This window comes from Heterocephalus glaber, unplaced genomic scaffold (assembly GCF_053883595.1).
Source record: "Heterocephalus glaber isolate CG9 unplaced genomic scaffold, H.glaber_assembly_v1.0 deba00001538, whole genome shotgun sequence".
NCBI lineage: Eukaryota > Metazoa > Chordata > Mammalia > Rodentia > Bathyergidae > Heterocephalus > Heterocephalus glaber.
In genome coordinates, this window is record NW_028258333.1 from 35,418,849 (window position 1) to 35,437,968 (window position 19,120).

A 19,120-nucleotide genomic window follows, 5' to 3' on the forward strand; every position below is an offset into this window, starting at 1 on the left:
TCTCACTTCCACCCCCACCTCCCCACACATACCTTTTTACCGTAACTGTTTGCTCCATTAGGTCAGGAGGTTAATGAAAATGCACTCTAAAATTATAAAGAAGATTAATCCAGGCACAAAGATTGGATTTCCATAAGTATAAATATGCAATCTGGACCTGAAGAAAACCACAGTTGCTTCAAAATCATATAGTTCTGTCCATACTTGTTTGGATAAGTCTGAGATGTTTGAAGAAGTGGATAACTGCTCTTTCCCTACCATAGAAATGAGACTGAAAATGTAGATCAATCCCTGCTTAGTAGTGTTGTTAAGTTCTCTGTGTAGTCAAAGAATAAAGGTCAGGATAATATTACATTGGGGACCAAACAGGAGTTAGGATTTGCATTTTTCATCTTCTATTAAGTATTTTTTTCTGCCTTTCCTTTCTTTCTTCTATCCACTTATTATTTGATTTTACTTTCCTACTCTTTTATAGATTATTCTTATTTTTAGGGATGAACCTATAAATACATAGTATTTCTTTTCCAGTCCATTGAAACTATCTACTAATTTCCTAAGGGATTCAATCACCATTGAAAGAAATAGCCGCCAAACAGTGCTACTCTTAGAAAGTTGCTTCTATGGCCACTATTATAAAATGATCCTTTGAAGTATGACACTTTAACATCTCAAACCTGTTCACTTATTCTGAAGGAACAGCTTCCTGAAAGTGAACTGATGCTGAGGATAAACCAAATGGAAGATACTTGCTTATTTTTCTGTTAAGATTTTTCAAAATGGCTTGAAAAAATGTGAATTAATGTATTTTGACCACAAAGCAGCAAAACTTATTTTGAATATTTAAACAGGCAACACAAATGTAAACAGAAGCCTGGGACTCCCAGGCTAATGCTGAAAGGAGTCAGTCAGAAAACATCAGTTCTACTCAGCATTTATTTTCATTTGATGATAGTGGGAATCTTATATAAATCAAAGACAATAACAAGTTCTTCTTGTTTGGCAAATGTCCACGTGAAACTGTTAATCCTTAATATAGATACAGTATTTTTAATAGAAAGACAGGGCAATATGGCAGTTAATAGCAACCGATACTGTAAACTACAGTAGATACAAAGTTTTATATAAATTAATTGCCATTTTAAAAAGGCAACTGCTGTAGCTAAGAAGGTACAAAAACTGGTAACTTCCATAAATATAACAAGAAGCTAATTAAAGAAATACACAACAGACTGTTTTCCCTATATAATATTTGAATATGCAAACTAAGACACCTGTGGCACTTTACTGGAAAGTAGGAAAGTAGGAATAGGACATACACCCCCACCTCCCGGCCCCCACCCACCCGACCAGGCCCCACCCCTCCCCCACATGGATTTCCAAAACACGGCAAATTCTAGGGTTACAAGGACAGGATGCTGCTCTGAAAGCAGCAAGACAGCGAGCTCCGACCTGCTAGACAAAGAATGAGCCTTATTGACAGTTGTAAAGCATTAGGCGTCAGACAGAAACTTGTCAAAAACAGCTGTTGTTGGGTACTGATTGATAATGTTTTCATTCTGACGGCTGAGACGCTGCAGACAGTCGTGGGTCTGAGGAGAAGCCCATCACTGGCGCGCACGTGAACACACACAGACAACGGGAAGTCATTTAACAGATGGCTTGGGCACACTCAGCCACAGTATCTTAGAAAGACAACATTCTACATTTAATGAACTCGCAGGGAAAGCAAGGTCTAATAATCACTTATTGTTTCATAGAAGATGAGCACAATAGGACAAAATAAAAACAGGAATTGTACAACTGATCATTGGAATACAAGTTCTGTGCTGCTCACGGATTATTACACAGTGTTAGAAATATTCAAGGATATTGCAGACAAAATTGTATATACTATGGATCTTTTGGGATCTATGACAATAGAAGGGGAGTGTAAAGAAATGTTGGATGTTTCAACGGTGATCATGTCATTAAAATCCATTTATAAATTTAAATCACAAAATTACCTTTGAATGATGTGAAGGGTCTGAAGTATATCAGCTGGGGAAAATTACCAGGTTTTATGTCATCTTTTAATACAGTAGGAGTCTGTGGTATTTGGGTATCCGTCTACACTACTTAAAAATTACAAGTATGTTTTTACTGCTCAGGTGAAGAGAGCAGTTTTCTATCATTTGGCCACTTAGTATTTTAATAAGTGGTCAAAAGTCTACAAAATGTGCCAAAGAATATTTGGGGGTTTTTGTTGGTTTTTTTTGTTTTGGTGCTGGGGATTGAACTTGGGTCCTTGAGCTTGCGCAGCAGGCGGTGAAACCACTGAGCTAAATCCCCGGCCCAAGAATATTTTACCTATGAACCTCAATATCCATAGATTATTCCTGATTTAGAAAAGGTCAAAGGCATTAAACCTTATTAAAACTACATTTATCTCTATGCAATTTTATCATTTAAATAATATGGAAAAAATTAGTTCCAATGACTGAATCCAGGCCCTCAAATTATTTATCTGCTACAGCCCCAGCATATTTTTAAGGGCACATCGAAACCCCTGAAAATAGAGGTTTATAATAGAAATACTGATAGACCTTTAACTACTAGATGGAGGCTTTAACAGACTCCATTAAACTACATTAGCACTTAATGAATAAATATACAGATGATTTTGTCTTTGATATCTTTGTCAAATCCATTCCAGCTTAAACCCAAATGAGTTTAAAATATACTTTGCTTAGCTGTTTTAAAATTTTAATCTATTATTTTAAAAATTATTTTCTGTATTTCTAACACTTTTGAATTTTAGAAAAATGGTATGTGTACTATGTTGCAGCTTGATTTAATGCAGGCTAATTATTCCATTAAAAATATTTAAGGACACAATTAAATGTAATTAGTGATGCATGCATTGTGCCTAAATTTTCTCCAACTCCTCAAAATCTAAATCAGTGTCTTTGCTCTTAAAAGAGGGAAGAAAGTGAGACCTCAGATATAATCAAGGAAACATTGTTCATCTGGTCTTTAAGTTCTTCAAAGCTAAATTTACTATGGCAGGATATTCTTTTATGGTACAATGATAAATGAAAAATTTTGGTACTCATTTTTCACTTATACTATATAAAGTCAGTATATTAAAAAAGTAAATAAGAGTTAAAAAAGAAACAGACCCAAAGAGATCTTGAAAAATGACATACATATGATGTGGAGTTCCAGTGACACAATACTCCATTCCCAAACCAGGGAAAATACATCAAGGTACTGAGTCTTTCTGAGTTCTTCATAAGGGATTTGTTTTCTGTGAGCCACGAATTCCATCCATTTTTGCACAAAGTATAAAAGAGATGCTCAGAACAACAGAAGGAAGAGACAGGCGGTGAAAATAATTAGTGGTAAACAGAGAATAAATCTCTCTCAGTAGCGTACTTGACATTAATGCTGATGATAATTCACCTGACTTACAGAATATTCACTTTAAGAGAGAAGAGAGCCTGAAATAACTAACAGAAAATAGAGAGTGGAGTCATGATAATCCTGATAACAACATAAAATTAAAACAAGAAACTAACATGATAGGTTCAAGGCCTTTTATGAACTCGCTTTTTTCTGCTGGATTCACATTCTCATAGCTTCATGGTCTTTTTCTTCCAGCAAACTTATCAGCTGAGAGAAGCTGTCTTTCAGCACATCCATGTCATCCAGTGAGCAGGGCTGCAGAATCCAGCGTTTTCCTCGCGCAAGTGGTTCAAGTTCAAAATATTTTTTGATCTTGAAGAAAAAAAAGACAGGTATGTTATTAATTATATTAGAAGATTTCTCAGACCAAAATTGTGAGTGATGAAGTAGGGGGATTTCAGGGAGAATTTATATGAATTATCATGTCTGGGGTTTTCTAGAATTCTATCCATAACTGCTGTTTTAATGGGGGTTATATGCTGTGACCTGAGAGTGTTTTCTTTAGGGTGATCTGCTTGCAAGATGCCATCCACCTACCCCTCAACAGCACGGGAGGCTGATGAAGTCTCAGAAGAGTTATATGGACTCTGTCACATGTCATGGTATACCGCAGACACTTTAAAGTTTCAACTGTGTGTGTGTGTGTGTGCGTGCGTGCACACGCATGTGTATTAAGGATTAAATCCAGGGCCTTTGAATTGAGCTATTTTTAAAATTTTCTTTTTATTTTGAGTCTAAGTTTTATTAAGTCATTAAGTTTTAGAGACTGGCCTTGAACTTATTTGCTTCAGGCTCCCAGAGTGCTGGGATTACAGGAGTGCACCAATGTGCCTGGCAAAGTTTCTATATAATGAAAACAATGCTAGCAAAATACCTTTTTACCACCCCAGACTGATAAATTATTAAATTGGTGAAAAGACCAGGTGTGGTGGTGCACGCCTGTAATCCTAGCACTTACTTGGGAGGCTGAGGCAGGATGATCCCTGTGAGTTTGAGGCCAGCCTGGGTTATATAGTGAGTTCAAGGATGCCCTGAACTACACAGCGAGACACTATCTTAAAAAAAAGAAAAGAAAAGAAAAAAGAAAAATAAATTGGTGATAACTTATAGCATGTACTATATCAATTAATCAAGACAACTATTTTGACCAGTAAGCACATAAGCAAAAAAGTCTAATCTAAATCACATTTCTCTCTATTTTAAATTTGTAGTGTCCACTTCTGAGCCCTAGAAAAGTATTTTCTAGGAAACAGGATAGAAACTGAGTAAGTGTACACATGTGCATGTAAGTATACACATATACAAACTTACATAAATTTATACACACAATAGTCTGGCAGCTTTTTTTCCTTCCAGTCCTGATTTTCTGGAAGGAAAAAATCAAGACCTTACAACAGGCTATGTGGGGTGTCATATTTGATATCCTAAAAACACATTCAATGAATAACCAGTCACAAGTCACTCCTGTTGTACTGACTGTGACACTAAGAGGATATAGTATTATCAGCTTCTTACTGTGACTCAGTATCAAATTGTTCAGACTTCCAGAAGGATTGGTGATATTCTCTCAAAGGATATAATAAAGTCCAAACCTCATAAAGCCCCTCATTCAGACATACTAAATCACACAAGAATAGAACTTTGTATTTATGGCCCAGCAAAGTTTTACAGAACATAAAATGTACTCTGTAGCAACAGCCGAAGAGGCATTGTTCAAAGACATTCTTGGCCAACAAATTCCACTTGTTGGTCCAACAAATCCCAGGTGCCATAGAAAATTCCAGGGTCTTACTTCAGTCAAGATCCCCCCAAAAAAGGGCCTCAACCTTATGCTATCCCCAAATATGGTTTCATTTTGCCTGTACTATTGTAAGCACTTAACAGCGCAGTTACCATCCAAACTGATATTAATGTATGTGTCCATCTTTCATATGAGCAAAAAGATAGATGTGCATATATATGAAATACTGTTTTTATGCTCATTTAGAAATCATAAAAACATTTACATTTTATAGTTTAAGTGTGCCCAAAAGCTCTCTTACAGTCTGCAAATTCACAATAAATACAAATTTTAAACAAAAGGAGCCCGTGAGAATTGAAGGACCCTCATTACTTCTGATTCTGAAGATTAATGAGAATTTTATTTATGGATAAGAAAATAGGTCTACATCCTCAAAACATTTTATTTTTACCCAATATATTTCACAAATCATGTTAAGAAAATTATTTTATTAAAAATACAAACTCCATTTATTTATTTTCTTCAGGGCCCTGAAAACAATTTACTTCCAAACAAATCTGAAATTGCTTGGTGATAACCAATGCTAGACATAAGCCCTGCCCCATGTAGGAAGAAACTACCAGTCAGATGACCAGGAAGCCCTTTGCCAGCAGGCCTGGAGAGTTGGAAGAAGAAACAGGGAGAGAACATAAATGAGAGATGCAGGTCTCCTTGTTTCTTCCACAAAGTGAAGCTTCAAAATGTACTACTGAGCATAGAAACTGAGACTGCTATGTTTATGATACATTGTATAGGTGTGCATGAGTGCACACACACAAGTGTGTGTACTATGAAAATTGAATTCAGGGCTTTTGCACTGACTTTTAGTATATGTGCTGCTGAAGTGAGCATTCCAACACTTTTTAATTTTTTACTTTGGTTCAAAGTTTTGTGAAATCTGTAACTTGCCCAGCTGGTCTCAAACTTGTCATCTTACCTCAGCCTTTCAGAGTGCTAGGATTACCAATGTGCATTCCCCACGCCTGGTTGCATTTTGGTATTTGATCCATACTGCTTCCCATCATATGAAGAACAGCATGTAATACCCAAAATTTGGTACAAAAAGGAAGTTGTACTTTTGCCACATTTTATAACTTCAATTCCAAGAGGAGAGCATTTTAATTACTGCTAATAACTGGGAAGGGTACCAATTGCAAGACATTCAGTAATGTTAAAACAAAGAAAAACACAAGCCTGTAAGTGTATCTCATTAACAATACTTTTTCTGAGTAGTTCATTTAAAAATTTCATAGAATTGATTGAGTACATTTACAGATTATATGAAACAATGTTGCATTTAAATTATCACAAAGCATATTAGTAATCTGTGATATTCTGCATAACTAGCCAGAAACAAAAAAGTGAGCATCTGCTACCCATTAGGTAAGTTTCTAAGCAACTAAATATATAGTCCATCATGAGATATACTTGGAAGAAAATAAAGATATCTATAGGTAGATATGTTCCAGAAATTGTTCCACTGTATCTTAAACAGGAGAGGCAATGGAAGCGGTGATAACATGGTGGTCGCTGGATAAAGGAGCCTAGTGGTGTTAAGCTGACAAATATGGCTTGGTAACTTGAGATTTTTCAGATCTATAACCTAAATAGTACCTAAATGGTCATATTCACCCCACTAGTAGTCAAAGAATTCCATACAATTTATTATCAATTTAAAAACAAGATTTGGCATATTATGATATTCAAGAATAAAGTGACTGCTGCTGGAATATTGCTTTTCATTACTAAGTCTCATACAGTATTTCTAAATGCAGTACAAGAGAAGGGATGATGAAGACTTAATGCTGAATTTTTTTTCCCATTAAGTTTATTGGTACATTTTCAGTATAAAATACAGTTACAAACATCACTGGGATCTTGTACCATTACATGAATATCTTGGTTCTTTTATTTTTCCCGTTCTCCTGCCCACCCTTCCCTATTTGCAAAGACTTTGTTTCCATTTTTTTCCTTTTCTCATATTTTTTCTTTCCCCTACCTCTTCCACTTCCCCTGCACCTTTAGACTTTCTCTTCCTGTTACACAATATCAATTATACATTTTTTAAATTACAATATCAAGATCTAGAAGACATTACCACAGATTTTACAGAATTTAAAAGGATATAGAAAGCATATTTCAAAAATCTGTTTTGAAATAAATTTGACAACTTCTAAGAAGTACCTTGGAAGACAAATTAATGAAACTACTCTGGAGGAAATATAAAGTTTGAATAGCACCTATTAAAGAAAGTACATTCTTAGCTTGAAAACCTACCTATATGACAACGGCAGGCTCATATACATTTTAACTGATAAATTATATCAAACAGTTAAAGCAGAAAAAAGAAGGAACACTTCTCCCCTCATTTTAGGAACTCAACATTGTGCTAATCCTAAAACTGGATAAAGATAATAGAAGAAAAAAGTATGTACATAGATAGAAATTTGTTTAACAAAACAAACTACTAGAAGTCAAATCTGGCCGGATGTGGAAAGTGGTTTTATTATAGGGATGGCAGTGTTGGTTCAGCATTGGAAGATCCACCTCCAAAAGTAATCATTTTAACAGAGGAAAGGAGAAAGCCATATGATCCTGTCACTAGTTGGAGAAAAAGTATTGGACTAAATTCTACAGCTGTTCATGGTAAAAGCTATCAGGAGACTAGAAGTAGAACAGAACCTTCTCAGAAGATTAAAGACATGTACTCCATACTTCCAGTGAGAATGCCTTATATGAATGGAGAAGATACAATGCTTTCTCCTTAAGGTGGGGAACAGGGCAGATATGCTTACTCTTTATCTGTCCATTAAACTTTGAAACCTAGGCCCCACCAAAATAGTCTGGCAATAAAATGACACAATTAGGATAGGATTGGCAAGGTAGAAGCAAAATCTTTACATGTAGATGAAATGATCATCTACAGAGAAAATACTAAGAAATCTCTAGGAGCCCTTAGAACTTGTATTTGAATTTAGCAGGATTAGAAAACACAAGCTATATATAAAAATTCAGGTCTGTGTATACTTGCTATAAATGAAGAATTAGATATTGAAATTTAAAAGTTATGTAGTACAAAGGACCTAGAAAAGTTAAAAAAAAAACTGTTGGAAGACGTTTAGTACCTAATTTTAAGACTTCTTCTAAAGCTACAGTAATCAAGGCAGTGTTGGTGTAAGGAAAGACATATAGATCATTTGAATAAAACAGAATCTAGAAATAGAACCACACATATATGGTCCACTGAGTTTTGAAAGATTATTTAACATTAGCATTTTATGGAATATAAACTCAATTCAAGAGCCAAGGAAGAGAAAGTGTTTTCTGCAAATGGCACTAGAATACCTGGTATCCGTATATAAAAAATTAACCTCAACCCTTTTTGTCCATACGTGAAAATAACTTGAAGGGATCTATGAACCTAAATATGAAAGCCTAAAAGTCTAAAACTTTAAGAAGAAATTATAAGGGAAAATGTTTATGAATTCAGGGTAGGCAAGAACTACCTAGTATACAAAAGACATGATGTACAAAAGAAAAAAATTGATAAATGAGATTCCATCAAAATTTAGAACTTTAAATGACATCATTAAAATGAAAAGTAGTCCTTAAACAGACCATATTTACAATGCATATAACCTATGACCAGAATAAATAAGAACTCTTACAGCTCATTAATAGACAACCCAATTAAAATGTAGACATAAGAAGATGATGAATAGCCAGTACAGCACAAAGAAAGGTGTGCAACTCTAGACTCAGAAAAATACTAATCAGTACAATAACAAGATTGAATTATACACTCATTAGGGAGATGAAGTTAAAAGTTTTAAAAGCCTTGTCATGACTTTTTCTTTTCGTTGGGTTCTCCCCCTTTTGCGTTTAATTTGTCACATCCAATGGATTCATTCTGCTGGGTTTCCTGGGGTTGTGATCCTCATTGTCTTTTCCTAGGGTACTGTCTGAAATTTTTTGGAGTGCCAGTTTGATATTCATAAAGTTCCTGAGGTGCTCTTTATCATGAAAGTATCTTATTTCTCCATCAATTTTGAAAGATAGTTTTGCAGGGTACATCAATCTGGGTTGGAGGCTGTTTTCCTTTAGGGCTTGAAATATGTCACTCCAAGCTCTTCTTGCCTTGAGGGTTTGCGTTGAGAAGTCTGCTGTGATTCTGATGGGCTTTCCTTTGTATGTGATTTGTTTCTTTTCTCTCACTGGTTGTAGAATTTTGTTCTTCTGTTGGATTTCTGGAATCCTAACTATTATATGCCTATGTATAGATTTTTTTTGATCAAGGCTATTTGGAGTCCTATATGCCTCGCTTATCTGTATGTCAAGTTCTTTTCCCCTCCTTGGGACATTTTCTGCCATCACTTCTGTGAACAGTTTTTTTAATGTCATCTGAACTCTCTCCTGTTTCTTCATTGACTCCAATCAGTCTTATGTTATTCTTCTTTGCATCGTCTAGCAGTTGCTGGATTGATTTCTTGTGTTCCTTTACAATTTTAAAGCAATTTTTCTTTTCCTCCTCACTAATTGCAATTTTTTCTTCTATATGTGAAATTCTATCCTCACATTGGTTCATTCTGCTGTGTGGACTTTTGATGGAGTTTTTAATCTCCTGGAAATCTGTTTGCATCTGTTTTATGGATTCCATTTGTTTCCTGTGTTGGGATTCCATCCTGTTCCTCAGATCCTCTATTTTTTCACCTGTGTCCTCTCTAGATTTATTAATCATGTCTTGCACCATGAGCACAATCTTTGCTGTTATCTGAGTAATTATTTCTGATTTCATTTTTCCCAGATCCTTTTTTGCTGCCAGTTCAGAGAGTCCAGGTAGTTGAGTATCAGATCGTTCCATCTCATTTCCCTTTGGAGTTGCTGTAGGTGATCCTGAAGTCTGTTTTTGAGGCTTGTTTATGTGTCTTGTCATTTCCATGGGGTGGGGGGGTGGGGGGGTGCTTCTGGTACCTGAGTGGTTCAGCTTCTCTGCCCTAGGAGCTTGGGATGGTGGCAGGGGAGCTTCCTTCCAGGTGCTGGGACTGGCTCAGCTTCTCTGCCCTGGGAGCTTGGGATGGCGGCAGGGGAGGCTTAATGCTGAAATTTTGACAATTATTTTTTTTTTGGTACTGGGGATTGAACTCGGGTCCTTGTGCTTGCACAGCAGGCGGCAAAACCACTGAGCTAAATCCCCGGGCTGAAATTTTGATTCATTAGGTCATTTTTATTTTGTTTTCTTATATTAACCTGAACTTCAAATTTTAATTTCCTTATATTATTATAAAAATTACTGTCTCAGTCACATCTGACTTGTCTACCATTACTTTTTTGTCCTTACACACACTATATCATTTTAAAGAATACTGTTTTAAGTTTGACCAATATAAACAATATACTTACAGCTGATCATTGCTTTTAAAATGTAAAAAACAGCCTATAATTCAAGAATCTATTTTTTATGATGAAGATAAATTTTTTGAAGGGCATATTCTTAACAAGATAAACATTTTAGATAGCATAAGAGAAAAACATTTTAGATACTTCTATGAAATGCTTGAATGTCATAGTTAGTTGGAAACTGCTGGAAAAAGGAAACAGTGATTGTTTCACATTGGCTTTGGAGACAGCACTTGGGAGAATGACATCAGAATACAGCTGCCTGGCAACCTGTGGTCATTTAGCTATTTTCGGGATAGCCACAGAGAGCGGGCATTTGTTAGTAGCCATGTGTCCACCCTAGAGATAGGAAAACAAGGCCACCATAAGTAGACAACCTATTTTAGCTATGTCAGTCCTTCTTCACTTGTACCACTGTAGGGTGATCACCATTACTGCATTCCTTTATTCATATAATGCATTAACTATAAAGTCTTAACAGAAAAGAATCAACACCATTTCCTTGTTCTGAATGTTTGTAGCAGCTATTAAACCTGTGACATTATCACAGGAGACCTACTCATGGGGTAGGTAGCACATATCCTTTGTTTCTTCAAGTAGGGAGATCATAAGATAATCCTTACCTGGCTTTAAGATTGCTAATGGACTTGAAATGATGGCCACTGATTTCTCTGTCTTACCCTTACTCAACTTCAAAAATTTTACTTTCATTTCTCATGAATCCAGAGTAACTAAATTTTTAGGAGGCACATGAATAGTTTCTGAACTGTAATAATTGGTCTTTCATTCTTAAAAACCTCAAACCTCACCTTATTTATAATGATAAACTGCTTGTGTTTTCTATTTTTTGTTATTAAACAGTGTGTGCTCTGGGGTAACCTAGTTTTCCTCTAAGCATTTTAAGTAACAGGGGAGATGGAACAGTCCAGAAAGAATTGCTTAATGTTTTTATGTGAAACAGAGTTAGGTTCTAAGCATGGGTATTTATAGGCAGAGGTCTGACCCACACGAATGTGTGTTAAAGTACTAAAGAAGAGTCATGGTGTATGGAAATTTTTAATTGTGTGAGACTCTGGCATCCATTATAGAGGATGCTATTCCTAATTCTAAACAACCCTTAAGTCTAAAACATCACCTGAGGGCGGTCCTGCCCTACTGGGAACTTCTCCTCTAGCCCCTGTGGAATGCAGTTTCCTCCTGCCCCTGCCTAGGAAGCTCCGTCCTCCATACTTTCCCTGATCTCCATCTAAGAACAACATAAGGTTCCTCTATGAAAAACTGGCAGATGATAACCAATTCCTCTTAGGTTTATGGGTGGTTGTGATGGATTGTGGTGGGGGTCAGGGTCAGCCTAAAGAGCTTTGTAAATTTTTATCCTGAAGGTTAGCTTCCCATAATTTCATTCACTCAATTATCTCTTGAATGAGACTGTGGTGAGCCTGCAAAGGCAGAAAGGATATGCTGTGCTGTGTGCCAATGTATGGGGTCCCACTGATGAGAACTCAATACTATAAAACAAAAACCATGGACATCAACAGCCTGGACAGAGCACTGCCTTTATCATTTGTACAGTATTATAAGATCACCCCCCCCCCCGGCTTTTCAGTGACCATAAAGGACTATTTAGTATTGTACAGTTTACTAAGGGCGTTTTCATTCATTTCTAACACTTTGACAATACTTTAGCTGGAAGAAAAGCAAATGAGAGACATAATTATTCAGAATAGTTTTTACATCATGGAACTCAATTTGAATAAGAAGTATCTTGACAAAGGCCTGCTAAGTGAGACTTCAGAAATAAAGGCACATTCTTTCTTCATCTCTGGAAAAGGGATCAGGGATCAGGTCTCATGTAGGAACCTAGGTCGAAAATTTTAGTTCCTTCAAATCAACAGTGATAGGTCAGCAGCTAATGTGGTCAACAAAGTATAGTTTCAACCAAAACAGAGTCAGGAGGATGAATTGCAGTCATGGGAATTGAAAGGTAGAAGGGTGAGCTGAAGGATGATGACAGAAGGGAACATGATTCACTTAACCATCCTGAACCCATTATTGTCTTCTGGTAATTTTAAATATACAAGGTGCCTGCTGGATAGCTTGTATTTTTCAAAGAACTATAGGAATAATGATTTTTGAGTACCCTTATGTTGGTTTTAAACTGGTAAAAGTATAGTCTGGGCACCAATTCATAGGATACTAAGAGAACCAGAACTGAAATTTTGCAGGATCTTTTCCATAATTGTTAAAAAGAGACTGTGACTCTCCTCATCTACATCTTAATTATTTTTATCCCTAGAGCAGATATACCTACTGTATGGTGGGGAAAGATATTTGTATTGAAAGTTTCTTGGTGCATACTAGGGCCACTGACATGGGATGAGCAATAGTTGACTTGTACACATTCTCCTTCCAACTCCAGGTATGAGGGTGCCAGAATTGTGTTAAGTCATGAAATTAGCCATGGTTTGAAGTATTTACACCACAGAAACCTGTAAGTGCAATTAATCAGTTCTTTTTTCTTTGTAGAAAGTTGGTTGTTAAACATTTACCAGCACATTGAGTGTGTGCATCTTGTCTGTGTGTTGCTATGAACCTCTAACACTGGTGTCTTAATTACAGACACTACTGGTGCAGGCTTCACTTCGTAACCTTCACCAAAGTCAGAGAGAACTTTACCCATGCCATGGCTCCAGGACAGGTCTGGAGATAAAAGTGGTAGGACATCATTAAGATTCTTTAGAGTGCATTCTTGGCAGCTTGTTCAAAGAAAGGTTAGTCTAGAGAGCAGACCCAGCTGTTCCCCTTTCACTGTACTGCTTGCAAGATTTTTAAATTCTTTTTTTTTTTTTTGGTACCGGGGATTGAACTCGGGTCCTTGCGCTTGCGCAGCAGGCAATGAAACCATTGAGCTAAATCCCTGGCCCCTAGATTTTTAAATTCTTAAAAAGATATTACATATGTCATTAAAGAAAAAAATAGTACAAATAAAACCAATACGCCACAGTTCCAAAAATATTACAAAACAGAATGGATATTATTTAATTTGTACTGAGTACTATTAAAAAGGACCAGAAAAGAACTACTTGATGCTAACCAATATCACACTATTATTTCAGGTGTGCATATTTATTTATTTATTTATTTATTTTAGGTGTGCATATTTATAATGAATACTCAGTCTTCCACTGTATAGAACTTAGCATATCCCAGGATGGCCAAACCAAATGATCCCATTTGCTTTGATAGAACCTAGGATCTGATAAGTACTCCTGGTTTTGCTTAAATCTGCTAATCTAGAAGTATGGAACAAATTACATCTATTTTCTCTTTAGTACCCCTGGGGGACTTGTTTTAGTCTCCTACCGAAAAAGCCTGCTTATCAGACAACCACTTGAGAGGCACAATTAGATATGGATGTCTTTTCTTCAGGGACTAATGGAAGGAAGATACTAGTATTCCCAGTCCTGCATCCTCCTCTAGTCCAATTATGCTAGCCATCCCTCTACAGCTTGAAGTGATTGTCTATAGGCCTTTGATCCAACACCTCTTTCCAATCCAAGGTGCCTTTATCCACAGGTGATAAAGATTAATCTACAAATAACTTCTCCTTCTTTAAGACCCAGCTGAAGTTGTTCTGTAACCTCAAGGGGAAGCCTTAAACAATGATGGCAAACCTTTTAGAGACTGCAAGCCCAAATTGCAACCCAAAACCCACTTAGCTATTGCAAAGTGCCAACATTGCAATTAAACCTGAACACTGAGGTTTTAGTTTAGAAAAAGCAACTGTTATCCGATGCTTGGCTGTGGGGGCAACTTGGCTGGTGTGCTGACAGAAAGGGCTGTGTGTGCCTGCTGTGGCATGCACGTCATAGGTTTGCCACCATTGGTATAGAAGAACCTTTTAAATTTAGAAGGGAGCTCAATCACATTCACCTTTGTATGTAGCCTTCATGGCACTCAAGAACCATAAGTTCCCTGTAAATAAAGTGTTACTGGAAGACAGCATGCTGATTCACTTAGGTATTTTCTATGGCTGCCTTAATGCTATTAACAGCAAAGTCAGGTATTTGCCACAGATATGGTACATCCTACAAAGTCTGGAATGCTTACTACCTAGTACTTTACAGAAAAAAAAATTGCCAACCTCTGGCCTAGAGCATCCTGCAGCTTTCTGTTTTGTCCAGCATGGAAGAATTAGCAATGCTTGGGAGGAATCTGAGACATCAGGATCTCCTGAAGTCAGACTGACCTCAGCTTGGTGTTTCCTGCTTTTGCTCACACTTTAGTGGGATAGAGAATTTGTCTTTTCCAACTTGGCCAGGCTCCAGTTTTGCTATCAAGTGGTCTAGCAGGCAGGAGGGTCAATTCAGCAAAGCCATATTTTATTTCTTCTTTCTGTTTGGCTTTGGCTTCTTGTGTGTAGAGACTTTCTAATGGCCATAAGAACTAGCTAGGGCATGGGAAGTTTCCTATCAAATTCCCTAATAATATACCCTGTTAGGCACAGGGTCTAGTTTGATGGTTTTGGTGTCCTTAAGGATGGCTGTTAGTGAACAGTGATACAAGTTATTTTTACTTTGCAGCTTTAAAAATGAACATATAATTTCTTAAATTTACACTGTCTAAAACTTAGTTTTTCCTGAAGCTTTTCTACTCAACTTAAAATTTATAATAGTCTATTTATATATCTTTAAAGTTTTAACAATCATGTTCTACGTGCCTTAATACTTTTTAGGCCCATTTATAATCTAAGTTTATTTAATCTCTTGAACATTTTATAGCTCTACTTATAAATTTAAAATATCCAATTTTCTTCTTAAGAATGTTAGAATGTCAATCAAAACACCCTCAAGTAGTTGAGAATTCTTAAAAATTTCTTCCATTAAACTTATAAATTTCTCTAAAGGTCTGGTATGTTCTAAATTACCATACCTTTACACAGAAAAGACCAAATCAGACATCTCTTAAAATAAAAAAGAGTATCTACCAGGTTGACCTATACATAATACATATATAATTTAAATAAAATATTAAGACTGTGTGTTTTATCATTTTTATGCTCTTAATGCTAAATCTTCCAGAGTTGAAAAAGATTTTTCATTAAGAAAATAATTTTCCATCCCAAATGAAATAGATTGTAATTCCATACAATGAGATACTCATTTTATTGAACTTGGGTTGGTTTTAATTAAAATTCTGGGGACATGCATTGAGAAATTAATCCCTTTTAAAAAAAATTGCTGTTTAAGAAAAACCTCATGTTTTTTAAAGAGGATTATTAGCTCCTGGATATGTTATTACCTATAAGGTAGGTGTGACTGAAAAATATGGTGAATATTTAAATAAAAACATTTATTACAGTAAAAGACACACTGCCATTAATCACCCTCAAAATACTTCCCTATGCTTTAAACAACTTACCACTTTTGCCACTTCCTGGAGCAGTTCTGAAAGTCCTCTTTCATGAGTGTCTTTTAGTTGCACTGCTGTGGCTACCTGGATTTCCTGAATCAATTCAAAATGTTTACCTTTCACAGTCATTTTGACTTTGGGGAAGAGCCAGAAGTTGTGTGTGTCAGATATGGTAGATAAGGTGGATGAGGGAGGACACAGCATAATGTTTGTATGAGTCTAACTTTCCACTGGGTTGCACTTGGCAGCAGCACTCACAGTAGTTTTAATCATACTTCATCATAAAGGCACTCATCAAAGAGGACTTTCAGAACTGCTTCAGAAAGTGGCAAGAATGATGGTATAAGTGTGTTTGAAACGAGGGAAAGTATTTTGAGAGGGATTAATGGCACCGTGACTTTTACTATAATAGGTTTTTTTTTAAATTTTAACAAAAAATTAAATAAATAAATAAATTTAAACATTCACCATATATTCTGATCACATCCCATACTTATCTGTTCATAGAAATAGACACATTCTTCTAAAATTCTAATTTCTTCTGTTAGCTGGATTGTAAGTCCTTTAGCACATATTTTAATATCTGTAATTGCTTTACAGATAGCACATTTTTGTATTTATATATAATTTGCATGCTTTAAAATTCACCCTTAGTTGTTTTTAACATATTCACAGAGTATCAAAGTGAAACCAACATTACTAATTCCAGAATATATTTATTACTTTAGGAAAAGACCCTTAACCATTAGCAGTCATTCTCTAGTTCCTCTTTCTGCCAGCCCATGGCAATCATTTCTTTCTTTCTTTTACTTTCTTTCTCTACGGATTTGCCCAATCTGGACATTTCACATAGATGAAACCATACAATATAAGGCATTTCATGCCAGGCTTCTTTCATTCAATATGTTTTCAAGCTTTATCCACCTTGTAATATTTACCAGTACTTCATTCCTTTTTATGGCTGAATCATATCCCACTCCATGGATATATTCCTTTTTTATCTATTCATCAGTTGATAGGCATTTAGGTTAGTTTACTTTTTGGCTATTCTGGGTTTTTTTGTGTTGTTTTTTTTTGGTACCAGGGATCAAACTTCAGACCTTGTGCTTGTGAGGCAGGCAGCGGAACCACTGAGCTAAATCCCAGGCTCTGGCTATTCTGAATAATGCTGCTATGAACATTCATGTTCAAGTTGTTTTGCAAACATATTTTTACATTTGTTTTGGGTCTTACCTAGGAAGTGCGATTTCTGGGACATATAGTAACTATAAGTTGTCAGATGCTTCTTCTACATCTTTTGAGATGTTGTGTATTTTGTCCAGGTTCTATTACTATTGTGTATTATGTTGATTTTTACATGTTGAAACAGCCTTGCATTCCTGGGATAAAATCCATTTGGCTATCCTAAGTATAATCATTTTTAATATGTTGCTGGATTCATTTGCTAGTATTTGTTAAAGATTTGTATCTATGTTCACAAGACATATTGGTCTGCAGTTTTCTTGTACTATTTTTATTTGGTTTTGATATAATTGCAATCCTGGCCTTGTGGAATGAATTGGGAAGTATTCCTTCCTATTCTGTTTTTTTGGCATAGTTTAGAAAAACTGTTAATTCTTTAAATGTTTTGCATTATTTAACAATAAAGCTTGTCTTATGGGAAATGTTTTAATTACTAATTTAATGTCATTATTATAAGTCTATTCAGATTTTGTTTCGTATTAATTTCAGTAGTTTGTGTCCTTCTTGGAATGTGTGCTTTTAATTTAAGTTATCCAACCTGTTGGAATAGAGTTTTTCATAGTATTCCCTTATAATTCTTTTTACTTTCCTAACATTGGTAGCAATGTCTCTACTTTTATATCTTATTTTAGAATTTGAGTCTTCTTGATTTTACTTTGTTACTTAAAATTTGCCTATTTTGTCAATGTTTTCAAAGAACAAACATTTGGTTTTATTTATTTTTGGTATTGTTTTCCTAATCTCTTTCATTTATTTCCAACTTCATCTTTATTATGTCCTTCCTTTTGCTTACTTTGAGTTTAGTTTGCTCTTCTTTGGCCTAGTAAACCTGAGATTGAACCAACATTTAATTTTAATTACACTTTAATGGCATTCTATTGGATGTCACATCTATATATAAACTTGTTTTAATTTTTTTATTAGCTGACTTAGCTAGATGAGGTTCTATAATCTTTTCATATTTTTCTTATTGTGCAGGACTGTAGTTATAAATGTGAAAATGAACTCCAACTGGATTAGGTTTGTCTCACTTTTTTTTTTTTTTTGCAGTTTTAGGGGTTGAATCCTAGGAGTGCTCTACTACTGAGCTATATCCCCAGTCCTTTCTATTCTTTTGAGACAGACTCAGTAAATAAACTGGATTAAAAAGTAGAGCTATATCCCCAGTCCTTTTTACTTTTTAAAATTTGAGATAGACTCAGTAAATAAACATGGTTCAAACTTGTGATCTTCCTGTCTCAGCTTCCCAAGCAGTTGGGAATACAAGTGTGTGCCACTGCAACCAGCTTGTATGTCACATTTTGATTATTTCTATATTCACAAGAGTTAATGACACATACCAAGGTACAAAAAGCAAAGTGTTAAGTAATCAGCTTTTCAATCAGTGATCAGGAGTCATAACCTTACAGCCCAGAGACAAAAGAATCTGCCTTACCTCTTTACTTTCTACATCTATTAACCAGTTCCACATTTTGGAAACCATTAATTGGAGCACCAAACCATTAATTGGAGTACCAAATTATGAATTCCTGAAGAGGCCTGTGGTTGAAGGAAACAATACCTAACTCAAACTTACCTAAAAAGATAAAGAGGATAATTGAAATAATCCCTTCTACTCTTGAACAACTGGATTCAGAGGTTCATAAGGTCATTAGAGATGAGGTTCACCTTCTAGGTAACTTTTGCAGGATATGAATGTGGAAGGAGACACCTCTGGGAGCTGATGGAAGCCATCTAATTATCATAATGGAAGGAAAGTACAAAATGAAATCTGAAACTACAGCTGATATATGAAGGAGGAAAAAGCCAAAAAATTACAGAAAAATGGATACAATTGACTCATTG

The 19,120-nt window shown here is 35.6% G+C and overlaps 1 protein-coding gene across 2 annotated transcripts in view; it reads right to left on the reverse strand.

The window, feature by feature from the left end:
- Window positions 1-919: 919 nt before the first annotated feature.
- Window positions 920-19,120, reverse strand: part of Arl15 (ARF like GTPase 15) — a 401,961-nt gene continuing 383,760 nt past the window's right edge. For both annotated transcript variants that reach the window (XM_021261425.2, XM_004848527.3), the window contains one exon: window positions 920-3,756. In XM_021261425.2, coding sequence (XP_021117084.2) covers window positions 3,604-3,756 — 153 coding nt within the window. In that variant the 3' untranslated portion in view covers window positions 920-3,603. The remainder of the gene's footprint in view (window positions 3,757-19,120) is intronic.